Here is a 27,852-nt window from a genome sequence, read left to right as displayed (position 1 = left end):
CTGCTAATTCACAGTGGGTTCGACAGATATATCAGTCCACTGCGTTCTGTGGCTAGTAGCTAGTGAGAATGACAAGTTAACGGCCTGCCATTGACACTGTAGTATTAGCTGAGCTTTGTCCACTAGGAGGCAGCTCTCATCAGGCAACACAGTGTGTTCCAGGCTAGTTATAACATTGTCCACTTGAGCGCGCATCGACAGTACGTGTTCAGTGAAGCAGCTGCAAAAGTGCACCTTTTTTGTCTGTGTTCACTGCCGCGTTAGTGAGTGATCTTTTGAATAGCAAAAAGAAGTCATTTATCAGACTGAGCAGCTGCTTTTAGATAGTGATGATAATTTCAGTAACAGTTCGGAAAGTTTTCCAGATATGGATGTTGAGGCTAGTGAAAGTGACTTCGATTCAGAAACATCTGATGACAAAACACTACTGCAGCAGCCGATACCTAGTGCATTTGTGTGTGTTAGTTCAGTTTGTAATCAATATTTGTTCAGTGGAAGTAATGGTACAGTTGTGCCTCTAAAACAATATGGTGTGATGAGTTGTTTTGTGTGTTTTGTGGATTATGCTTTGTGCACAATAATAGCCGAACAGACAAACTTATATGCAGAACAGTTCCTAGCTTCTCATCCCAATTTATCAGCATGTTCTAAGGTTCACAGTTGGCAGGATACTACAAGTGATGAAGTAAAACCACTTATTGGAATGCTTCTACTTAAAGGAATTCTTCACAAATCAGACCGCAAGTTGGACTTTTCAAAGAGAGAATCAATGGACACACCTTACTTTAGGAAACTGATGAGTGAAAATTGGTTTCAGCTTTTATTGAAATTGCTCCACTTTGCTGACAATACCTCATATGACCCACTAGGCGCTATCAGCAGAAAACTATCCAAAATTCACCCCATTATGGAGCATCTGCAGTGTAAATTTAGATCAGGATATGTGCCAGAAAGGAACATCACTGTTGATGAATCATTGTTGCTCTGGAAAGGATGGTTTGGATGGAGGCAATATGTTCCATCAAAGCATAGCAGATTTGGCATCAAATTGTACAAACTCTGTGAATGCAGCTCCAGGTATGTATGGGACTTCATTGTTTACACTGGAAAGGACCCGAATTATGGTAGCCACTATCCAGATGAAAAAATACCCTCTCGAATTGTTTTGGAGCTTGCACACAATCTACTCAATAAAGGCCACTGCATTTATCTTGACCACTGGTATATCAGTCTAGATTTGGTGGACAGACCAACCAGAAATAACAGTGACGTTGTTGGCACACTGAGGCAAGACAGGCAGGGGTTCCCTGACTTCATAAAAATGGAAAAACTAAAGAAAGTGGAGTATATAACAGGGTAGAGAGGCAAGCAGATGGTAATGAAAGGGAAGGACAAAAGAGATACTGTTATGGTCAGCACCTTCCATGACAATACATTTTTAAATGCAGACTCGAAGAAGGGAATCGTTCAAAAGCCACATGTTGTCATTGACTACAACAAGAATGTGGGGAGGGGGGGGGGGGGGGGGGGGGAGGAAGTGGATAGGTGCAATTCTCAGTTACAAAGCTACCAGATGGCCAGGAGCAGACTGAAAAACTATTATCAGAAGCTTTTCTGCCACTTGTTGGATACTGCAAGCTTCAATGCATACGTGCTGTACAAGAAACATGGTGGCGAACAATGCAGAATGAGCTTCATGATTAGTCTTGGCGAAACAGTTGACCATATCTTCACCACAACAAGGGACATAACTAGGACACCCACTTCGAACACTGAAAGCAACATGCCTTACAGCCAGGCATTTTCCAGACCTTCTGCCACCCACAACAAAGAAAAGACCAACAAAGAGGTGTGTGGTGTGCACGAGAAAAGGCCTTCCTGAAGAGACTCCATAATGGTGCGCAGATTGTGACGTTTCCTTGTGTGCAGCACCTTGTTTTAAAATGTTTCACACTGAAAATGATTGTAATATCATGAAAATACTGTTTTGTTAACCTCTGCAATATATTTTATTCATTTCCACCCAATATCAATTTAAATTCAACAATGAAAACATCAAGGAAAACTTATATGTGTGAGGACAGTATGCAGCATCACTGCGCATGGGCGCGCTGGAGCATATTACCCAATGTGGAAGAGGTGCACACGCAGAAACTACCCACTTAACAGGTTAAGAAAATATACTTAATAAACTTAATTATTTATTCATTCTGTAAGGAACTTCTTATTCTTATACCAATTTATGAATGTTTACATTTGGGATATTACCATAATATGATTTGATCCCACATTGTGTTGTCTAAGACCCTGGTGACTCCTAATACCCCTTCTATCTTGTTGTCATTGTACATGCCATGTAATCCATGCTAGACCTCTATTCCCTAGCTGACTATGTAAATTTATTATATTCATTTTTATTTGCAGTTTTCTCCTCCATTGTTCCCACTACTCCTGAAATGGGGGTTGTCCTATGCAGTTGACAAGGGCAATGCAGCAATCATTTTGGATGAAGCTTACAATGATACAAAGATTCACTTGAGACTGGAGGAGGATGCCTATCACAAATTGCCACATAACTAAGTTGAAAGATGTAAGAGCCATTCAAGAGATGGACACTGCAAGCACGTGTTTTCAATAACTTCCTTTCCCAGACACCTAGATCATTTACATTTTATGACCTGTCAAAGAAGCACAAGATGGAAATACCCCTACGGCTCATCTTTAACACAACTGGACAACCAATGTATTCACTTACAAAATACCTTTGTGACACGGGCTAATATAACAACAAAAATAATCGGTTATGGTATTGACAATATAATGTAAATGGACAGATAAAAAATCTACTCACCAAACGGTGGCAGAGTATTATGCAACAGCCTCCCCCAAGATCATTATGAATTGTCCAATACCAACTTTTTTATATGCATATGTGTATTTATCGTACAATTCAGTACTTCCTAGGGTCTTTTATGTGTATTTTTATAGCTATTGTTCAGTTCAGTTTGCCCAAAAACCTATTCTTCTTTGTAAGTACATATAGAATATTCTGGAATGACGTACATTCTCGTGATTGTTAATAGATTGTGGTATTAACAAAAATATGTTCATAAGCCAAATTAAATATCAGATCATGAAATTGAAGTAATAAATGTTTAGCAACATATATTAAGAGGCTGTGGAAATGTTAACATAAATAACTAATGCCTCTAATAACCGTAATTACAATATGTAAATTTGTTAACACAAAAACCTCACTACGATTCAAATGAAAATAACAATCATTATCCAGTGATGTACCTTCATTCATTATTCATTTTTATGTAATTAATTGTAATTATTGATGCTTGTAAATTATGCAGATATTTACCTCTTGTTAGTTACACCACCCAATTTTACAAAATTCTGGTATTTGAGAAAACATGTATGTATTTAATTTATGTAAACTGGCAAAGCTCAATGTGTATACTTTGAACAAATGCTAGCAATAAAATTCATACAGTCACTAATTACAAAATTAAAGTAAAATCAAAATAATTGTGGAAATCAGATTGCAAATTAATTTTCACACATAAAAGAAGATGATGATAAAAATATTATGTTATTTGACATTATATTTTATAACTTGTACAAATGTAACAGCAGTTAGTTTAAATGAAACTGTTTTTAATTGTAAGTTACATTTTGTAAAAAATTAACAATAGTAGTTATTGTCAAAATTGTATTTAAAGTGATGCAGCAAGGCTGTGCTGGTAGTCAGTCAAGTTATGTTTACTTCAGGAGTCAGTGCAGTTCAGTTTGGTTTAGATCAGTTTTGTCAGTTGTTTTGCACTTATATCAGTTCTGTTGATCAGCTGATGTCAATAAATAACTTGTCAAGAAATTTTCATGATGTTCTCATTATTCACAGCATCCTCAACATCGATGTACCAGAGGCCAATGCAAGTTAAGTAGTAACATTTAAAAGATCATTACAAGGGGAACACACACCCAAAAGAGTTTAACTTTTACAAGATTTCAGAGCCAGTGGCTCCTTCTTTTGGCAGAAGAGTCAAAGGGAAGGAAGAGGGATGAAGGAAAAGGACTGGAGAGGTTTAGGGAAAAGGGTACAGTTCAAAAAGTCACCCAGAATCCCAAGTCAGGGGAGACTTACTGGACAGGATGAGAAGGACAGACTGATTGTTGGAGACTGCATCAGACAAAATCTTGTTCTGGAGGTCTGGGTGACTTTTCTGAACTGTACTCCCTCCCTAAACCTCTCCAGTTCTTTTCCTCCACCCCTCTTCCTTCCCCTTCCCCTTCACTTGCTCCAAAAGCTTGTAAAATTTAAACCCTTTTGTGTGTGGTATTCCCCTGCCACTGCTTGGTGAGTTAACCTCTTAGAACTTTAAGGATATCACCCTCAACATGGCTCCCAGAAAGTTAAGCTGCCGCTACTCCAATGTTGATCTATGTTGATGAGACTTTCATTGTCTTGCCACAAGAATGTGAAAAACTAGGAAAGTTCTTGGAACACTTCATCAAATTCATGATAGAGGTAGAAAAACATGGTGTTTTGCCCTTCCTTGAGGTCCCCATTAGTATAAAACCCTATGGAAATTGAAACAGTAAGCTTGTCATTCAGTGACAAAAGAATTCAATTGAAATATGAAATACTCCAACCCAAAAACCAACTTCCTCCAATCAAAAATGATCAAATATTCATACAGTTTCTAAATACGGATAGCACAGGAAAAATACCGCAAAACACTACTCCTTCAGTCAAAATTAAGTTCAAAAATCCCTAAAATTTACTCATTGTAGTGCATACAAATATAATCAATGATTAACATTCCTCACAACTACTACGCATCTCCTCATATTCTTGTGTGTTTGCCATTTTCTCTTATGAATTTCTTTGGTTCTCATCTGTAATTATGCTGACAGCATTTAATATTAAAAGCTCATTGTATTCAATGTTTAATTTTTTCAAAATATAAAAACAAGTAGTCACACATGAGACCAAATTATAAAAATAAATTAAATCACATCTCAACTCTCTTAAAACTTTCATTTGAGTTCCTAACATCCACTCCACTTCTTCTTCTTCTTGATACTCCAGTTTCCCTATCAAGTTCTTGATAGTCACTAGTCAGTTGCTTTTGTTTGCCATCTGACATTGCCCTCCAGTTACAAAAACAGGAGGCCGCTACACAATGTATAAACACCTTATTCCATATCAAAGTTTTGGCCACAGTGTATAAAGACAACCACTCTTAAAGGCTGATATCTGCAAGCTTTCAGCCACCACCATCAGGCTCCAAAAATACACTTTTATATTGACTATAGTTCACCAAGCAAAATCTATCTTTGATGCGAAGAACTTGCCCCATGAGCTCAACCACCTATAAAAGCTCTCCCACATGAGTGATATAACATCCAACAAATATCATAAGCAATTTTAGGAGGTATCCGCTAACAGAAAACCACTGAGGAGAGTAAGAAGGCTGCATTTTTGCCACTATATGGTTCTGTAACAGGGAAGATTAGAAAGCTTGTGAAGAGCTGTAAGAGTAAGTCCGTGTTCAAACTCCAGTTAAAGTATGCCAGCTCATGAGGCCTGTGAAAGTGTGTCACACAAACACAATAAAACAATGCTGGATTGAATGTGAGAGGTCTCTGTGACTACATTATCCAGAAAAATAGAAGTATCTGAACATGTTTTCAAAAACAGACATAAAACTGCATTTGATGACACCTTGGTCATCATGAATGTTAACTGTTTCTGGGACAGCCTAATAAAAGAAGTTATAGAGCTTAAAATATTTAATAACAGTCTCAATAAAGACAGTGGCTTATAGCTGAACACAGCATGAAACCGAGTCATTGTGATGTTAAAGTGAGCATTGCAGCAGTGGGGCAAAGACACTGGCTTATACAGTCATGATTTGGCAACATTAATATCACAGTCAGTACCATGGCTACACAAAGAAGCAGCCAGTAATGACACAGTTAGAAGCAGCAACCAATGACAAAGCTATCACATGATACTAATAATAATAAATGGTTTATTTGTCCACAATTTTTAGTCATGGGCATAGTCTGTTTATAAACATACAAACATTAATAAGAGTTTAGAAATAAGATAAATTATACACGACATCATTAAGATGCTTGATGGAGTAAAATCATTTAGGCTATCAATTAACAGATGCTTGATGGAGTAAAATCATTTAGGCTATCAATTAACAGTTGCTTTACTTTTGTCTTAAACATGTTTCCCTTTAATATTTTCATATTATTTGCCAGTCTGTTATAAAAATGTGTTCCAGCAGAAAATGGACATGATATGTTGCTCTTTTATTACTAAATTTTATGAAGTAATCCTCTCTTTTTCTTGTATTATAATTATGTATTTCACTATTGATTATACTATATTCCATATTTTCTTTTACAAACAGTATAGTCCAAAGAATATACAAGGAATACACTGTTAGCATGTTGTACATAAATAAAGTATTCTCTACAGGACTAACATTTACTAATATTAGCTATTATCCTAATTCCTCTTTTCTGAGCCCTGAAAACCCTATCCGTGTATAACATTGGTGCTCCACTCCAAATCTCGATTCCATATTGTAGGTGGGAGTGTATGACTCCAAAATATATTTGTCTTAAGGTAGGTGTCACTATTATGCTAGAAAGGCATTTTAGCAGATATGTGTTACAGATTCTTTTAAACATATAACTGACTAATGTGCGCCTTCCATGTACGATGTTCATCCACCATAATACCCAGGAATTTATGTTTACCAATTGTTTCAACTGGTAACTCTCACTCAGTACATAAGTTTCTAATTTATATAAAAGAATGGAATTATTTACAGTGTCAAAGGCCTTGGAGAGGTGTAAAAAGGTGCCATTAACTCTGTTTACATCATCAAATTTATCCAATACCACTTGAAAAAATGTAGCTACAGCTGTTATGTAGACCTTCCCTTCCTGAAACTGTGCTGAGAGCTTTTTAGTAAATTGTAATTGCACAAAAATGACTCAAGTTGATAAAGAAGTAGCGTTTCTAACAACATACTGAGTATTGATGTCAATGAAATAGGCCTATAATTGTGCACATTGATAGTTATTCCCCTTTTGTGCACCAGTCTTATTTCAGTGACTTTTAACAAGTCAGGAAATGATCCCTGACTGAAAGAGTTGTTTATTAGGTGATGTAGTGGCTTTATTAAGTCATACTGACTGAGCAGTATTTTCAGCACATGTGCAAAAGCAAATGGAAACTCTAGATAATTTAATTCAAGATTACTTTACCTTACCTACAACACTATAATTATAAAGTTCAAACATTTTGAAGCTCACCTTGTTTAAATATCCCTCTGACATATGGAACCAGTGAATATAAGTGATTCGATCTCTCTGAAACAAAATAGTAACCAGGAGAACTGAAAAACAATCTGTAGTTAATTATCATATTATTTAGCTTTTTGACATAAGATGTTTTTCACACTATTTTTGAGTAAAGTTAAGCTGTTACTAGCAGCAGTATGGTGCAGTAATTACTGAGTCTTTCATTTAAACAAGAGTTAATATGGACAATCGTTGGTAGTAGCTGAAAGGTGTGTGGTGCACACACACACTTAATAGCCCTGAACTGGAGAATTAATTTTTCTAGTTTTTCACACATAGACATCGAAAAGACTCTCCCACCAGCAGTCATCAGACACTGTATGCTTTAAGAGTGGTTACAAATTGAAAGGAGTGTTCTCTCTCTCTCTCTCTCTCTCTCTCTCTCTCTCTCTCTCTCACACACACACACACACACACACACACACACACTCATGTACACATTGTCTGTTTAGCTTGAAGTTTTGTGAGAAATGTTCAGTAGTACTTCAATGACCAGTTATGATAACTACTTGCTTTCACTCCAATGACTGCTATCGTGTATCAGCTTAAAACGAAAATGAGATGATCTACTACACTTTGCATCCACTGATGATGGCCTTTGACCAAAATCAGCAGATGATATATAATTCAACAACAGCTGATGGTTAAAATTTATTTTCTACATTTATTAATCACCTCACAGTTATTTTATCAAAAACAATTGGGTTTAGAAATAAATTACCAATTGCTACTGCAGTATGTTCTTCTATAATCATATGAAATGTTACTGTGTGTAACATGACAAAGCTGCACGTCAGTAACTCTAGATGCACTCAATCAGTATTTCTTGAGATGATATCAGTATTGAAATAATCACATACAATGACTTCACAGTTATTTCTAGTATACATTACCACTCTCTATAATTGCATGATGAAGTTTAAAACATTTCCTGTTGGGGCCATGCACACTGAATGATCCACTATGTTGTCTGTTTATAGTTCTATTATTAGGTTGGTCCATAAGTTTGTAAGTTTAATAAACACAGCAGATATACATAACAGAGACTTTAGTCATATATTAAAAACAAAGATTCCAAGACTTACCAAGCGGGAAAGCGCCGGCAGACAGGCACATGAACAAAACACACAAACACACACACAGAATTACTAGCTTTCGCAACCGATGGTTGCTTCTTCAGGAAGGAGAGGGAAAGACGAAAGGATGTGGGTTTTAAGGGAGAGGGTAAGGAGTCATTCCAATCCCGGGAGCAGAAAGACTTCCCTTAGGGGAAAAAAAAGGACAGGTGTACACTCGCACATACACACACACACACATATCCATCCGCACATACACAGACATACGTGTCTGTGTATGTGCGGATGGATATGTGTGTGTGTGTGTGTGTGTGTGTGTATGTGCGAGTGTACACCTGTCCTTTTTTTTCCCCTAAGGGAAGTCTTTCCGCTCCCGGGATTGGAATGACTCCTTACCCTCTCCCTTAAAACCCACATCCTTTCGTCTTTCCCTCTCCTTCCTGAAGAAGCAACCATCGGTTGCGAAAGCTAGTAATTCTGTGTGTGTGTTTGTGTGTTTTGTTCATGTGCCTGTCTGCCGGCGCTTTCCCGCTTGGTAAGTCTTGGAATCTTTGTTTTTAATATATTTTTCCCATGTGGAAGTTTCTTTCTATTTTATTTACAGAGACTTTAGTCACCAATACTAGTTTAATAAACATAGCAGATACACATAACAGAGACTTTAGTTATCAATTATATATCCTCGTTCAGTATTTACAACAGGCTGCCAATTCTGGGGTAACTTTTTGATTATTTGGATGTGGAAGTCACGTCATTTTGAGGCGAAGAACTCATTGAGCCATGTTTGAAGCACATTTTCATCTGGAGAGGAAGCTCCTTAAAGATTGTTAGATGAGAAAAGAAAAGGTGAAAATCTGTGGAATAAGATCAGGTGAATAAGATGGGCATGGAATGACTTCCCAATCCAATTACAGTACAGTGTTGTTTGTCAGTCTAGCAGATTGTGGGCATGCATTATCACTATTAGCATAACTTCAAGGAGTCTTCCTGGTCATCGTTCTTGGATTGTGTCTGTAAGATGCCTCACCTGTTGACAATAAATGTCAGCAGTGATGGTTACACCTCAGGGAAGAAATTCACAGTACATCACATCATCACTGTTCCACCAGATGCATAACATTACCCTCCTTGGATGTGTGCAGGTCTTTGTACAGGGAATTTCCTTTTTTATTGGGACTCAGTCTTGCCTTTCTTTTCCTTATGTCAGAATAAAGACACCACTTCTTGTCACCAGTAATTGTACAGATTAGGAAGAGTCAGTGTTGTTCATGAGCTAATTAATGATGTAAGCAGAGATATGGCCACCCACTGTGTTACCCGCACGCCTGATTTTTGAACCTTTCCTATAGCATACAAATGTACCATGATGGTGGAATGATCACAGTCCATCACATTTGCCAGTTCTTGAGTACACTAAGTGGATCAGTGTGGCTTAATGTGTTCAAACGATATTCAGCAAACTAAGAAGGAATTCCTGAATGTGGAGAGTCACTAATGTCAAAACAATCCTCCCTCAAATGAGAAAACCATTTTCTTACCATATTCTGTCCAGTGGCACTATCCTCATACATGTCGCAAATGTTTCTGGCTGCCTCTGCTGCTGTCACCCCTCTGTTGAACTCAAACAGAAGAATGTGTCAAAAATGTTCCAATTTCTCCTCTTGGCACTCAGTTTTCTAGTGTCAAAAGTTCCAGTCACTATGTCCAAATGACAAAATGACAATACGTAAACTCGAATAGCAACAGTGAACCACAAAAATGAAAATTGATAAATACACCCACAGCAACCACAATACCAACATGCAAAACAAAATGCTATGAACTTGTGCACTAACCTAATATAAAGCACAGTGCTGAAAGAGCTGTTGAATGCAGTACTCATTTAGATCTGTGACTGAGGACTTTATTCTAGCTTTTATGTGTATAGTCACTTAGCCTTTTCTATTGTAATTTAATACTACCTGTATCTCTTTAGGTGCATCTGCTTAGTTTCTGTGATTTTCAAATGTTTATCTGTTATGTCTCAAACAATGGGAAATCCAGAATGGAATGTAACGATATTCCCAGAAGCATTTTTTGTAATAATTGATTCCTACTGCTATTATATTTCATCTACATCTGTTAAGACCCCTCCTGATTTTGTATCAGGAGAACATAAAGTCTTGAAAAGCAAGTGAGCAGTGTTAGTTGCCGTCCTCACCCATCCAACCCATTCCCCGCTCCCATTCCAGCACTACACAGCTGTCATTCTGTCACCACACACAGTCTTTTTTTTTTTTTTGCTTATTTTATTTTATTTCATTTAGTTCTCTCTATTTCTCTCCTTTTCCGCTACTTCCCCCTCCCTCCCCACCTCTCTCCTGCCCGCCGCCCAACCTGCAGCACTTCATTGTCCGCCATCCCCACCAGACTATCCCTCCCCCTCCCAGCCCCAGCCTCCTCCTTTCCTCCACCCAGTCACCACTCCCATCATGCACTGGTGCTGTTGCTCACAGTGTGGTTTCAGTTGCCTGAGACTGCAGTCATGTTTGTGAGTTTCGTTTGCCTGCATATGTGTGTGTGTGTGTGTGTGTGTGTGTGTGTGTGTGTGTGTGTGTGTGTGTGTGTGTTTATTGTTGACAAAAGCCATTGGCCAAAAGCTTTAAGTGTAAAACTCATTTTGCTGTGCCTATCTGCGACTAAGCATCTCCACTATAAGGTGAATAGCTGTTATGTATAATATTTCTGTAAAGTATCTTTTGATTTTTCAGTCTGTATGAGAAGCTCATAACCAGCTACAGGTGAGTGGTTATCTCTACTCAGTTGTGTTTACTTTTACCATCCTGGAATTTGCAATATTGATCTTTTCACTTGCTTTTCAAGACTTTATGTTCTCCTGATAGAAAATCAGGAAGGGTCTTAACAGATGTAGATTATAAGAACTATAATAGCAGTAAGAATCAATTATTACAAAAAAACTTATGGGAAGTACACTATCAACTAACTGTCACCATCATATTGATGAAATATTTTTATGTGCTCCGCTTTCTCACTATAATCTGACTATGGTACATGGCTCTGGAAAACTTCTGTCTCACCATTAATTTACTCTTTCACTTTATGTGATATAAATGTTGTATATGTACTGGTGTGTGTGTTATACTGACTTAGCTCATATCAATTGTATAACTTATTCATTTAATTAGTGACAATCTATTTGAGGGCTTTTAAACAAGTGCAATATCTCCAATTATGGAGCTATTTAATATTCTACACTTATTAAAGTCAGCTAATGTAACATATCCTTATGATAATATGGAAATGGAAAAGAAGGGAAAATAACATTATACCTTCATCAAGTATGAAGTTACTTTCATTTAATTTTAAAACACACTATATGGTTAACATAAATTAGATTCTACTAGTATTTTACGTATGTATATTGTATCATAATAACTATGTACCTCATTTCTTGGGAAGTCTGCTGTCAACATCAGTGGTGTTTGCCCATTCTTGTCTTGGCAGTCAACAGGCCACCAGCTGCCTTTCAGAATATATTCCACCATGTTTGGACATGAAAACTGAGCTGCATGGTGAAGCACAGTTCGGCCTCGAATATCCAGGATATCCATTGGAACTCCTGACTGTTGGAGGAATTGGAATGTCTCCACTGACTCACTGCGAGCAGAAAGGTGCAATGCTGTCTCGCCCAGTGCAGTTCTAGCCAAGAGGTTGGCACCAGATGAGACCAGATACTGCACAACCTAAGTGACAATAATTATGTTGAAGACTGTCATTACTACAACTATGAATAGATCATTCTAAGAAATATTCTCATAATTATAAGGTAGAAATATTGCAGAAGATCAACAGATAAATGAGTTTTGTGTTTCCACAATCACAAGACTTTTTTAGAGGCATTTCAGAAGTAATTTAATGATTATGCAAATGATAAAGAGGCAATCACTGCCCTAATGGTTGCATCATTTTGCTCATTATACTGTTGAGGAGTAGTGTGACTGACTCATTAGTATACAGCACTAGGAAAAAGAAACAAGTGAAACATAGCCCGCTACTCACAGAAGTAAGAAAATTTTAAATATTGATTGAGTGAATTCATAAACAGGAAGAAATAGCTGAAACTAGGACATATGAGGAAAGACTTGCTAATATTGCTGTACTACAAATAGAATATTTTTAATGTTTTTTTTTTTTTTAATTATTGGATGCAGGAGGCTGGGGTACAGTGAACACAGGGATATGATGAACAATTCCACACAAAAAAATGTATATTTGAAAGTAGGTAATTTAATTTCACTAAGGGAAAGAATTTATGTGTTGAAACTTCCTGGCAGATTAAAACTGTGTGCCCGACCGAGACTCGAACTCGGGACCTTTGCCTTTCGCGGGCAAGTGCTCTACCAACTGAGCTACCGAAGCACGACTCACGCCCGGTACTCACAGCTTTACTTCTGCCAGTATCCGTCTCCTACCTTCCAAACTTTACAGAAGCTCTTCTGCGAGACATGCAGAACTAGCACTCCTGAAAGAAAGGATACTGTGGAGACATGGCTTAGCCACAGCCTGGGGGATGTTTCCAGAATGAGATTTTCACTCTGCAGCGGAGTGTGCGCTGATATGAAACTTCCTGGCAGGAATGGGGAAAAGTAATACAATAGAAGAAGAATGGGTAGCTTTGAGGGATGAAGTAGTGAAGGCAGCAGAGGAACAAGTGGGTAAAAAGACGAGGGCTAGTTGAAATCCTTGGGTAACAGAAGAGATATTGAATTTGATTGATGAAAGGAGAAAATATAAAAATGCAGTAAATGAAGCAAGCAAAAAGGAATACAAACGTCTCAAAAATGACATCGACAGGAAGTGCAAAATGGCTAAGCAGGCATGGCTAGAGGACAAATGTAAGGATATAGAGGCACATATTACTGGGGGTAAGACAGATACTGCCTACGGGAAAATTAAAGAGACCTTTGGAGAAAAGAGAACCACTTGCGTGAATATCAAGAGCTCAGATGGAAACCCAGTTCTAAGCAAAGAAGGGAAAGCAGAAACGTGAAAGGAGTATATAAAGGGTCTATACAAGGGCGATGTACTTGAGGACAATATTATGGAAATGGAAGAGGATGTAGATGAAGATGAAATAGGAGATATGATACTGCGTGAAGAGTTTGACAGAGCACTGAAAGACCTAAGCCGAAAAAAGGCCCCGGGAGTAGACAACATTCCATTAGAACTACTGACAGTCTTGGGAGAGCCAGGCCTAAGAAAACTCTACCATCTGCTGAGAGAGATGTATGAGACAGGCGAAATACCCTCAGACTTCAAGAAGAATATAATAATTCCAATCCTATAGAATGCAAATGTTGACAGATGTGAAAATTACTGAACTATCAGTTTAATAAGTCATGGCTTCAAAATATTAACATGAATTCTTTACAGACGAATGGAAAAACTGGTAGAAGCAAACCTTGGGGAAGATCAGTTTGGATTCCTTAGAAATGGAACACATGAGGTAATACTGACCTTACGACTTATTTTAGAAAATAGATTAAGGAAAGACTGATGACCATAGTTGTTGAGTCCCATAGTGCTCAGAGCCTCAGATTAATGAAAGGAAAACCTACATTTCTAGCATTTGTAGACGATGTTGACTGGAATATTCTCTTTCAAATTCTGAAGGTGGCAGGGGTCAAATACAGGGAGTGAAAGGCTATTTACAATTTGTACAGAAACCAGATGGTAATTATAAGAGTCGAGGGGCATGAAAGGGAAGCAGTGGTCACGAAGGGAGTGACACAGGGTTGTAACCTATCCCCGATGTTATTCAATCTGTATATTGACCAAGCAGTAAAGGAAACAAAAGAAATATTCAGAGTAGGAATTAAAATCCATGGAGAAGAAATAAAAACTTTGAGGTTCGGCGATGACATTGTAATTCTGTCAGAGACAGCAAAGGGCCTGGAAGAGCAGCTGAACGGAATGGACAATGTCTTGAAAGGAGGATATAAGATGAACATCAACAGAAGCAAAATGAGGATAATGGAATGTAGTCGAATTAAATTGAGTGATAATGTGGGAATTAGATTAGAAAATGAGAGGCTTAAAGTAGTAAAGGAGTTTTGCTATTTGAGGAGAAAAATAACTAATGATGGTCAAAGTAGAGGGGATATAAATGTAGACTGGTAATGGCAAGGAAAGCGCTTCTGAAGAAGAGAAATTTGTTTACATTGAGTATAGATTTAAGTTTCAGGAAGTCATTTCTGAAAGTATTTGTATGGAGTGTAGCCATGTATGGATGTGAAATATTGATGATAAATAGTTTAGACAAGAAGAGAATAGAAGCTTTTGAAATGTGGTGCTACAGAAGAATGCTGAAGATTAGATGGATAGATCACATAACTAAAGAGGAGGTATTGAATAGAATTGGAGAGAAGAGAAATTTGTGGCACAACTTGACTAGGAGAAGGAATCAGTTGGTGGGGCATATTCCGAGGCATCAAGGGATCACCGATTTAGTATTGGAGGGCAGCATGGAGGGTAAAAATCGTAGAGGGAGACCAAGAGATGAATAGACTAAACAGATTCAGAAGGATGTAGGTTTCAGTAGATACTGGGAAATGAAGAAACTTGCACAGGATATAGTAGCATGGAGAGCTGCATCAAACCAGTCTCAGGACTGAAGACCACAACAACAACAACAACAACAACAACAACATGTAAGTGTTTATTGTGCTTAACTGTACTCCATTGTAAACAGAAAGTTGGCAGACAAATAACTGTGCTGTTTCAGATTGGTGCCAGAATTTTTTAAAAGACATCATTCACTGAGTTTGAGGAAGCCATGTCCTACACCATTAGCACCAAGAACAACAAGCTCCTACCCATTGATGAACTTCAAACATCACTCAGAATCAAGCAAAAAGAGGTTCTTATACCTCATGGGATCATATTAACTTGGCTTCCAAGCAACCTGAAATGCCCCCCCTCCCCCCCCCCCCCCCCCCAATGACTGTATTGTAATATCCATGTAATACAAATTTTTCATAACTTTGTCATATGTGTACACATGAATCTTTGGACAGTAGAACCGAGGATTCTCATCTTTGCAACAAAATTGAACCTAGTTTGTGTGTGTGTGTGTGTGTGTGTGTGTGTGTGTGTGTGTGTGTGTGTGTGTGTGTGTGTAATGGTGTATCTGTGAGGAACCACTTTTTTTTGTAAATCTTATGCACTTTGTAGTCTGTTTTAAATAAATAATCTTAACAGGTTATGGGCACATATTGCATGTGAACAGCCATGAAGTAATTGTTTTCGCTTGTGACTGAAACAACGTGAATTTGCCCATTGTTTGTGTGTTCAACAAAAATGGCAGCTGGTGTTGGTGACTACAAAATACAAGTGGAAAAAATCGAAGCACCTGAAGACTGGGCAAAGTGGAAATTGCATGTGTTGATGCTGTTGCAAGCATATGCACTAGAAGACAATGTAAACAGTATGTCACAAATGCAGGCAGGTAGGCCACTGGGCAGTAGAGTGTCCAATGAAAAAGACAGATAACATTCGCATCAATCATTCTCAAAAGAACATGGAAAAGAATGTTTCATTTTTGTCACATGTTTTTAGTGCTTCAGTCGAAAACAGTGTTGGAATCAACAGTTGGTACTGTGACAGTGGTGCCACAAATCCCATAACTGCAAATAAACAATACTTCATATCATACATGATATTCGTCATCCCTGAAAAGATTCCTATTGGGAAAAGAGGTGTGAGCATGTTGTCTCATGGACATGGAAATGTGAAAATTAAAATGCAGTTGTTGTTGGTAATTCTTCCGGGTTAAATGGCCATGGTCCATGGAATTCTTCTATTCCTAATGTTTCGTCCAATACACATAAGGAAAAAGCAGATTTACTTTGCACTTTAACTTTTTCGCTACATTGCAGAGACTCCTCTTCCATACCAAAATTTTTAAAATTTAGAAGAATGTTTTGGACAGCTCGTGTGCAACAGATTTATGATTACACAGAAGCTGCATTGCTTACTTACTACAGAAGTAAGATTTTGGATCTATTCGTGGTGGGACATTACAACAAACTTAGAAGAGACCCGATGGCTGTTATCTTGAGGAAAGCTAATACATTGATAAAGTCTTCTACTTCCATTCCACAGAAGGATAAAAAAGTTTTGCTAAGGAGTGAAGCTAAGTGTCCCAGACTTTATGGTTTACCTAAAGTGCACCAAATTAATCTACCTCTGAGACCCATTGTTAGTGCAATTGATTCCTCTACTTATCAAATATCTAGGTATCTAGCTACTCTTCTACAACCATACATTGGTAAGACTGATTCTTATGTAAGGGGTTCATGTCATTTTATTGAGAAAATTGAAGGTTGAACCTTGGCTCCTGAAGACATTCTGGTCAGTTTTGATATTGTATCTCTGTTTACTATGATTCTGGTCAATGAAGCTATGTTTTACATAAAAAAAGTTTTCCCTGAAGATTTGGCTGCTCTGTTTAGACACTGTCTCACATCTAGCCAGTTTCAGTGGGATGAAGAGTTTTATGAGCAAGTGGATGGTGTTGCCATGGGTAACCCATTGAGTACTGTGATTGCCAATTTTTACATGGGGAAATTTGAACAATTAGCGTTGACTAAAGCAAATAAGAAACCATGTTGTTGGTATCGTTATGTAGAGACACATTCGTGTTTTGGACACACAGTAAAAAAGTCCTAGACAAATTTTTTGATTATCTTAATAGCATAAACCCTAAAATTCAGTTTACCATTGAAGTGGAAAAAGACCAGACTATTTCGTTTCTCAATGTGTTTGTGATGAGACAGACCAATGGCAGTCTAAAACATAAAGTGTTTCGGAAGAGCACACATACTGATAGATACTTGCATAAGAACTCCAATCATCACCCACAACAAAAAAGAGGTGTAATCAAAAGTTTAGTGGACAGGGCAAAACAGATTTGTACACCGGAACATCTGGATACAGAACTGAATCATCTGAAACAGGCCCTCGAAAAGAATGGGTACTCAAACAAAGAAATTAATAGAGTTTTAAGACCTAATTACAGCAGGCCAAAGGACAGGGATGGTACACACCAATGGAAGAACATAGTGTCTTTACCTTTCATTAGTAAGGTTACAGATCGAATCAGCAAAATTTTGCTGAAACATAAAGTGAAACCGGTATTCAAACCTACCAGAAAAATAGGACAAGTTCTTCATTCTGTTAAAGATAGAAGACCACTATCTAGGGGTGTGTATAAAATTCTGTGTACTTGTGGGAAGGTCTATTTTGGTACTATGAAAAGAAGTGTGAACACGAGGGTAAAGGAGCATAAAATTCTTTGCCGACTGAGAAAAATAGATAAATTGGCCGTTGCAGAACATGCACTTCAGTCAGGTGACCATGTAGTTAAGTTTTCTGAAACTACAGTTTTAAGTGCTTCCACAAACTATTATCCACAACTGTATAGGGAGGCTATTGAAATTTATAAACATGAAGATAATTGTAACAGAAAAGAAGAGGCCTTGAAATTAAGCGAGATATGAAAAGTGGCATTACAGAATTGATAAGTGATTTTTATCTATGACAGACTATTATCAATAGTTACATTTTATCTTTGACTAGTTTTCTCTCTGCTGCTATGTGCAAGCTAGACGACGCCCACTTTCCTCGGTATTTAGGCCGCTCTCCGACGCCCGACTAATCAGTCGGCAGGACTCAGCACAACCAGCCATACCTCTGAGGATGTCCAACGTAGTATTGGACGAAACGTTAGGAATAGAAGAATTCCATGGACCACGGCCATATAACCTGGAAGAATTATCAACAACAGTACCATCTGGTCATGAAAGCCTTCATTGTATGATCAAAATGCAGTTGAATAATGCCAGAAAAATCAGTGAACTGAAAGATGTACTTTATGTTGATGAAGTGAGTACTCACTTGTTCTCTGTCAAAGCAATTGTGCAAAGAGATTTTTGTACTAGCCTTGATGACAAAAGTGTCAAAATTGAAGACAAAGTGACTAGGCAAACAATAATGATTATGGTTGCTATGTTCTTGACATGCATGTCTTTAAACCAGTACAGAGCCACCTCAAGTGACTTTGGTGACATTGTCAGATATGCTGCAAGTTTACCATGAGAGATTTGGACATCAACACAAACAACACATGAAATGCATCTTGAAGCAGATGAACATCAATGTGGATGGGTGCAAAGAAGAATTCTGTAATGGATGTGCACTTAGAAAAATGCATAGACTGTCATTCAGGAATAGAATGAATTGACCAATGGTTACAGGTGATCGAATCCATGCAGACATACATGCACCTATGTCTACAGAGTCTCTTGAAAAAGCTCACTATTACATATGTTTGAAAGATGATTTTAGAAAAGTTCCATACAATTTTCTTTCTTAGGCAGAAAAGTTATGTCAACAGTGTCCTGTAGTAGTTCTTCAATGAAACCAAGACAAATGGTCATGTTCTCAAACGGTTCAGTGTGATTGAGGAAGAGAGTTTGATAACAAGAAAGTCTCAGAATTGCTGGCAAGCAGAGGCGTAGAGCATTGCATCACTCCACCTTACACACCACAGCAAAATGGTGTTGCAGAAAGAGAAAACCACACTATTGTGGAGTGTGCATGTTCTACATTGAACCCCAATAAATTGCCAAAGGAACTGTGGACAGAAGCATGCAATACTGCAACATATCTTTTAAATTTCACTGGGAAGTCCTTTACAGAAAACAAACCGCTGTATGAACTGTGGTATGGATGACCAGCAGGCAACCTGGATCATCTGAGAATCTTGTGAACAGAATGTCATGTGCAATTCAAAATTTGATGACAAAGCTGTGCTTGGACATCTGATGGGGTGCGTAAATGACAGAGGTGGCTTTAGAGTCTGGATCCCATCTCAAAGAAAAGTTGTTCAAAGCCATGGATTCATTTATTTATTAATTTCTGTTCCGTAGATCTGGTATACAAAAGAATTGCATGGATATGGGATGAGTCACAATATAAATTAACACAGAGGCCTAATTGTATATGCTAACAAATGTAAATTGCAATTGGCGTATAAGAAAAAAAGTATGTTAATAGTTACAGGCTTAAGCACTTCCTGTGGTAAAACAGAGGTATAAAATGATAAAATAATAAATTACAATTTTCCATATTAAAAACTATACAGTAGTAGGAATTTGACAGTGTCAGTTGCCTGAACAAGAATTCCTATACTGGTGTAATATGTAATAAGTTACAAAGTGGCAACAGCAGATATTACAAGTGAAGTATTACATCTAAGTTACAATGTTACATTAAAGAATTCATTAAGAGAGTAAAACGCTTTTTACAGAAGATATTCCTTCAATTTACTCTTAAATTTTGGTAAGATTTTTTATGTCAGACAGGAGTGCATTAAACATCTTTATGCTTGAGTAGTATACTCCCTTTTGTATCAGACTCAAGTTTTTTCTGTCAACATGAAAATCATGATTTGTTCTTGTGTCATAGTCATGATAAGAAGTATTGGTTTTGTATATGTGTAGGTTCTTAGCTGAAAATCACATAAGAGATAAGATATACTGTGAGGTCATTGTTAATATTTTGTGTGTTTTAAAAAGATTTCTGCATGAATGGTTCCTGTTAACTCCAAAATTCAAGCCTGAAGATGTATGCTATCTGTGCACCAGAACTGCTGAATTGAAGTTGATGGTGAAGACACTGTTCAACAGAGTCAGCTTAATCAAGCTTCTGATGAGAAAAAGGAATCAGAAGCTGTCAGCCATGACAAGAGAACAGCAAGAGTAAATGAAGTGGAAGAAGACTTAGAGATAAAAATAAGTTCCGGAGGAAGTAATAAGGAGGAGTGAAATTTGGATATGGTATCAAGTTCTGGAGTAAGAAAAATACTGAGTGAGAATGAAGAAGAAAATGTGAGAAGAAGAAACCAGAATGGATTACCAGTGGAGATTATGTGCATGTGGCTAGAACTGCCATCATCAGGGACAAGGATCCAAGCTCATATGTAGAAGCTTTGCAGTCTAGCAATGAAAATCAGTGGCTGAAGACCATTCACGAAGAATTAAAGTTCCTGAAAGAGAATAACACTTGGATATTAGTTGAGCGTCCAAGTGTTGCACAGATTTTTCAAAATCTATTGGTCTTACAGGAGAAAACTGCATAAAATGGGAAAATTCACTTCAAGGGTTGACTTGCAGCTAAAGGACACATACAAAGATGAGGAATTGATTATGAAGGAAGCCCTGTCATGCATTGCGATACAATTTGAACTCTGTTGGCAGTAGCTGCAGCAGAGAAATTGAAGCTTGACCAGTTTGCTGTCAAAACAGCTTTTCAAAAGATGTACTTGAAGAAGATGTATACATGGAACAACCAGAAGGTTTTGAAGATGGTACTGGACATGTTTGTTTGCTGAAGAAAAGTCTGTAACGTCTCAGACAGGCATCATGTTGTTGAAACAAAAATTTCCTAGGCTTCATGATGAAGGTGGGATTTAAAAACAGCGATGCTGATCTGTGTCTCTTCTACTGTTAAAGCAACAAGAGCTGTTTATATGTTGCTGATGGTTTAGTTGTGGACAGCAACAGATCAGATATTAAAGAGTTCATGAAAATGTTGAAGCTGGGGTTTCATGCAACTAGAGGGTCTCTCAACAACTTTTTGAGTATGAAGATACAGAAAAATGAAGACAGGTCAATAGCAATAAAACAAGAAGATTGCACAAAGGAAATTCTGAAAAGATTTGGAATGGCTGATTGTAATGAAGTTTCTACTCCAATTGGATGTGTAGAAAATAATGTCAAAGAGAAAATCACAGCCAAAGTTCCTTATCGAGAGGCAGTGGGTTGTCTGATGTATTTAACTGCAGTCTCATGTCTGGATATTGCTGTTTCAGTGAGCAAAACAGTGAGAGTGATGAAAGAACTTACAGTTCAAGATTGGAACCAAGTAAAATATTTTTTTAGGTACTTGAAGCATACAGCGGACTATGGAATTAAGTACAACAAAAAAGAGAGGTTGAAAGTCTACAGTGACGCTGATTATGTTGGTGACAAGGACACAAGATGTTCAATGACTGGCGTCGTAGCAACTATCAGTCATAGGGCTGTATCATGGACCAGTCAATTACAAAAGTCAGTGGCAACATCTACCATGGAAGAAGAAATAATATCAGCCAGTGGAGGAGCAAAGGAGCTGATCTGGTTAAAAAGGTTGTTATATGAACTGATTGGAACTTCCAAACAAGTGAAACCTCCTACACTGTATGTTGACAATGCAAGTACAGTCAAACTGTCCAAAAACCCAACATATAATCGAAAATCAAAGCACGTAGAAGTCCATCACTTCTACGTCAGAGAAAGATTCTTGAATGAGAATCTTGAATTAGAACATATTGGTGGGACCAATGAGTTAGTTGATCAACTAACCAAGCCACTGGATAGGATTTGACTCTAGGTACTGCGTGAAAGGATTGGAGTGCAGAAGATTAAAGCCATGTGAAATTCAGTGCTCACCTTTTAGTTTTCTTTGGAGGAAGTGTCAATATTAAAAGAAAAATGAAATCTATTGTAATATCTGTGTAATGTGAGTTTTTCATATCTGTGTCATATGTGTACATTGAATCTTTGGACAGTAGAACTGTGGGAGCTCAACTTTGTCACAAAACTGAACATATTGTGTGTGTGTGTGTGTGTGTGTGTGTGTGTGTGTGTGTGTGTGTGTGTGTGTCATATTGTGTGTGTGTGTGTGTGTGTGTGTGTGTGTGTGTGTGTGTGTGTGTGTGTGTGTCTACCACCTTCATCATCAATATGCAGCTGGTTTACTCATTACTGTTATAAGTATGATAGGAAACGTACTCCCAGGTACAAAGAATTGAGGTGTGTATCCCTCATAAATCTCACACCTTGAAGGTAAGTGATGGTCAACTTAGCTATCTCTTTGTAAAAATAAAGATAAAATACAAACTGTTTGAAAGGTTCTTGGACATAGCATCATGTGCTGTAATGGATCATAGGCAATTTTAATTCATACTGATACTTAAGAGTATTGGTAGAACTCACAGACAGATTTCCACTTGCTGATGCTCTCAAAAGAGGTGTATAGCCATGTTTATCACAGGCTTCTATTGGAAGATGAACATCTTCCAACAAATATTTGAGGATTCCCACATTATTAGCAGCACCTAATAAAATTGGTTGACCATAACTGTCTTTGGCATTTGGATCAGCACCATTTGAGACCAGTTCTTTCAGTGCCTACAGACAGAAAACAAACTAAAACAATTAGTGCATTAATTGTATTTAAAACTCTGATATGCAAAATGTTCCAATAAACAATACTTTAAAAATTAAAAGGGAGTAAACCATAAACATTCATTCATAAATCAATGAATTTACCGACATAACACAGTCTAAACCCTTGAATGATTTTCCAAACTGCTAATTCTTAACTGTTCCTATGTTCCTCTAATGTTACTTAAGACATAATTAACAATGTGTAGAAATGGAAACTCACATGTAGTGATTCCTGTGGATGCTATTGATAGGTGGGACTACACTAGGCATGGCCTTCACCTCAGTAGGAAAGGGAAGGGAAAACTGTCTGGCTTGATTGCAGAAAACTTAAGGGGGGACACTGTCACAAGTGGTAAAATACCAGTGGTCACAGGCGTCAGAGGTATGACTTTTTTAGGATAGGGAAGGGGGATAGAAAACGAGTATTAACAGATATTGGCAGACAGACTCAGTTTGAGAAAATAAATGAACAGGAGTCAGATTTTAGCATACAGCCTCCATTTAAACAATGTTTAACAGAATGTAATCAAAAACTGCCAGTTCATCTTCACCAAAGTAGTTATAATTCCATTAGTATGCAGTATCAGTTATCTTTATTACACCAGAACATTCCGGGACTCAGAAATAAAGTTGATGAACTACTCATTTGTATCGATGAAATGAATTCATCTAACGAAATTGACATAATCTGCCTCTCTGAACATCAAGTGACCACTGGTATAGATATGTTAGACATTTCAGGATTTAAGCTAGCTTCCTACTTCTGCAGAGTAGATATGGAGGGAGGTGGAGTTGCCACATTTATTAAAAACTGCCATAAATTAAAGAACATTAACATTAATAAATTCTGTTTAGAGCAGCATCTAGAAGCATGTGCAACAGAAGTAGAGTTCCATAACAGATCCTATATAATAGTAACTATTTACTGAGCACCTGCAGGAAATTATAATCTATTCATAAATCATTTAGAAGCTCTTTTGGGTTATTTAACAGTAAGAAACAAAGAAATTTTGATTGCTGGTGACTTAAATACAGATTTTCTAATTCAATCTTCCAGTAAACATTTGCTGCAGTTAGTAATGTTGTCTTTCAATCTAACTCACATTATAAACTTTCCAACTAGGATCACTAAATCCTCAAAGACAGCCATTGATAACATTTTTATAGACAAATCAAAGGAACAAAATCATATCATAAAACCTGTTATATATGGACTATCAGATCATGACATGCAGCTCCTTGTTTTAGATGTAAATTCTAAGCAGATTATCAAGACTGCTAAATCTGAGATCAGGAGAGTATTCAATCAACCAAAAATTGAGTGTTTTAGAAAACTGCTCAAAGATATGAACTGGAAAGATGTTTATAGTGCTCGTGACATGAATGAAAAATATAACACATTTATAAACAATGTCAGTGCCATGTTTGAAAACTGTTTTCCTCTAAAAGTTACTCAAATTAAACAGAAGTCTATAATAAAACCATGGATCACACAAGGAATAAAGATTTTCTGTAAGACAAAAAGGAAAATATATCTGTCGACCAAGAATAGCTCCAATGCTGATGATTTAGCTAAATACAAGGAATACTGTAAAATATTAAACAAAGTAATTCAGACATCTAAACAAATTCACTATGAGAAGAAGATATTAATGTCAGGGAACAAAATAAAAACAACATGGGATATAGTGAAAGAGGAGACTGGTAGAACCAGAAAGGAAAAGGAGCAAATAGCACTAAGGGTAGATGACACATTAGTAACCGATGGGCATAGTGTGGAAAATCTATTTAACAAGTACTTTATATCCGTTACTGATAGAATGGGATTGTCAGGATCAGTAAATGATGCCCTTGAATATCTGAAATTAGCCTTTACAAATAGCTTCAGGTACATGAATATGTCACTCACATCACCAAAAGAAATAACTTCCATAATAAAATCTTTAAAAACAAAGCATTCTAGTGGTTACAATGAATTATGAACAAAGTTAATTAAGGCATGTTCTTGTGAGTTTAGTACAATTCTAAGTTACTTGTGTAACCAGTCAATTATAACTGGGACATTTCCTGGCTGGCTGAAATATGCAGATGTTAAGCCTCTATTCAAGAAAGGGGATAAAGAGGTGCCATCAAACTACAGACAGATTTCAGTTTTGCCAGCATTCTCAAAAATTTTAGAAAAAGTAATCTACAGGCAGCTTCTCAACCATCTGACCACAAATAACATATTATCAAGAACACAGTTTGGATTTCTTAAGAGTTCTGATATCAAAAAGGCTATTTACACTTACAGTGAAAATGTGCTTAATTCATTAAATAACAAGTTACAAGCAGCAGATATTTTCTGTGATTTGTCAAAGGCATTCGATTGTGTAAACCACAACATTCTTTTAAATAAATTAGAATTCTATGGTGTCACGGGCAGTGCTGCAAAATGGTTCAAGTCACACCTCGCTAACAGGAAACAAAGGGTGTCAGTGCTAGGGACTAGTGAATTAAGTCATCAGTCAGAATGGGAAGAAATTACATGTGGTGTCCCACAAGGATCCCTCTTAGGGCCATTGCTTTTTCTTGTGTACATTAATGATCTCTCATCATTTACACTGCCAGAAGCAGAGTTCGTTTTGTTTGCAGATGACACAAGTATTGCAATAAATAGTATGTGGAATGTAGTTCTAGAAAGATCTGCTAATGATATTTTCATGGATATTAATAAATGGTTTAAAGAAAACTCACTGACATTAACTTCGAAAAGACTCACTATATGCAATTCAAAACCTGTAAGAGGTTTCCACCCAGCATATGCATAAAGTATGAAGAAGAGCAGATAGAAGAGGTTGACAGTCTTAAATTCCTGGGATTACAACTTGATAATAAATTCAGTTGGGAGGAGCACACCACAGAACTGCAGAAACGCCTTAACAAATCTTTATTTGCAATTCGAGTGTTAGCAGACATAGGTGACATAAAAGTGAAAAAGCTTTAATATTTTGGGTAACTCTTCAAGTCAAACAAAAGTTTCCAGAGTCCAAAAGCGTGTAATACATATTATTTGTGGAGTAAACTCACGGACGTCTTGTAGAAACCTCTTCAAAGAACTGGGTATACTAACTACTGCCTCTCAGTATATTTACCCCTTAATGAAATTTGTCCTAAATAATATATCTCTTTTTTCAACAAACAGCTCAGTTCATACGTACAATACCAGGAACAAAAATGATCTGCACAAGGATTTAAAAGCACTTACTTTAGTTCAAAAAGGCATCCACTACTCAGGAACACTCATCTTCAATAATTTGCCAGCAAACATAAAAAATTTAGCTACAAATAGAGATCAGTTTAAAAGGAGCCTGAAAGACTTACTAGTGGCCACCTCCTTCTACTCCATTGACGAATTTTTTAATAGAAACAAATGATGTGTTGTATATATTTATACTATTAGTATTGTTATTTCAGCTTACAAATAAAAATAAAAAATAAAAAATGGTGACATATTCCACATCCACAAGGATCTCCTCAACACGGATCTATGGAATGAAAAACTAATCTAATCTAATGTGGAACTTGTAATGTGGATTATTTCATATAACAGTTTCCCCAAGTAAAAATGTAGTATGATAGCTATTGCATAACTTTTATGAGTTTTAGAAACATTGATGCAGTAAACCCAACAGTAGCACTCATGAAATCAGTAGTAAAACAACATAATCATATTACTTACAAGTGATGGAGAAAATTGTAATATTTGAACAACAGTTTTCAAATGCCAAATAATGGAAACTCCAGTTAGAAATATCAACAAAGTACAAAAAGATAGTAAGTTGTATGAGGAATGAAGTTGTGTGTTTGGAGACTGAAGGACATTGGGAAAGGTAGTGTTCAATAGTGGTAAGAACATGGATATGAGGGTGCTGATGGGTATGGAGACAGCATTAACAGTAACGAGTAGGGATCCATGAGGTAAAGGGGTGGAGATGATGGAGAGTCGGTGAAGGAAGTGGTTGGTATCTTTGATGTGGGAGGCTAGATAATGGGCAGTTGGCTGGAGGTGATGGTCAATGATGTCCGAAGTTCTTTCAGTGGGGCCACTATAACCAGCCACAATGTGGCATCCTGGATTATTGGGTTTGTGGATTTTGGGGAGCTTGTAGTTGGTGTGTGTTCAGGGTGTCATAGGGGTGAGTAGGGACATTGATTTAGAGAGGTTCTGGGAAGGGCCAAAGCCTTTAAGTAGTAACTGGAGATTGTGTTGGACTTCTGGGATCGGATCACTCTGGCAGAGTTTATAGGTGGAGGAGTAAGATAATCGGTGGAGGCTTTCCACCAGGTAGTCACTATGATTCATAACAACAGTGGTGGAGCCGTATAATGATTAGGTAAGGATTAGTTTTGAGGTTGTGTATGGCTATTCTTTTTTTCTGCTGAAAGGTCATTGCTCTGAGGAAGGGACTTGGGGAAGGATGCTGAGCCTAAATCGGAAGTAAGGAATTCTTGGTAGGTGACCAGCAGGTAGTTAGGTGGGATGAGGGGGGAGGGTGTGTGTGGCATGGTTGGAATGCTAGTATGAACTAGGAGAGGCAGGGATCAATGTTGGAATTAGGTTGGCTTTGGTTGGAGGGACTGACAGCAAAGAAATGTTTCCATTACAGGGATCAAGAGAAGGAGACCTGGTCTTTGACAAGTCCAGCATGGTTAAATTTGGGTGTGGGGCTAAAGGTGACATCTTTGGATAGGACTAAAGCTTCTCTGGAACTCAGGATTTTGGTGGAAAGGTTAACAACAGTATTATGGGAATGTTTTGGCTCATGATTTGTGTGGAGTGTTGGTAGGGTGCTTGGGGGATGTGGCAAGTTGAAAAGGTCAGCTAGGCAGAGGTTAGGTGCTGTGAGGGGTGGACAAGGAGGAACACTGTGGGTAGGATAATGGTTGGTAGGTGGTGGTCCAACACAGAAGTAGGATGCCAGCGTGTTGGATAACTTATGGAAGTGATTGATTGATTGATTGATTGGTGGTGTCTGGAGTGCTCCACCAGCTGCTGGAGA

The 27,852-nt window shown here is 37.4% G+C and overlaps 1 protein-coding gene across 1 annotated transcript in view; it reads right to left on the bottom strand.

The window, feature by feature from the left end:
• LOC126284410 (serine/threonine-protein phosphatase 6 regulatory ankyrin repeat subunit C-like) overlaps positions 1 to 27,852 on the bottom strand; it is a 312,174-nt gene that overhangs the window by 227,059 nt on the left and 57,263 nt on the right. Inside the window, exons 3-5 of the mRNA XM_049983326.1 lie at positions 22,577 to 22,771; positions 11,921 to 12,220; positions 7,354 to 7,410 (exon numbers count right to left, since the gene is read on the bottom strand). Coding sequence (XP_049839283.1) covers positions 7,354 to 7,410; positions 11,921 to 12,220; positions 22,577 to 22,771 — 552 coding nt within the window. The remainder of the gene's footprint in view (positions 1 to 7,353; positions 7,411 to 11,920; positions 12,221 to 22,576; positions 22,772 to 27,852) is intronic.

This window comes from Schistocerca gregaria, chromosome 1, assembly GCF_023897955.1.
Source record: "Schistocerca gregaria isolate iqSchGreg1 chromosome 1, iqSchGreg1.2, whole genome shotgun sequence".
Classification (NCBI taxonomy): Eukaryota; Metazoa; Arthropoda; class Insecta; order Orthoptera; family Acrididae; genus Schistocerca; species Schistocerca gregaria.
The sequence above is the reverse complement of the archived record's forward strand: the minus strand, read 5'-3'. Positions and strand labels throughout refer to the sequence as shown.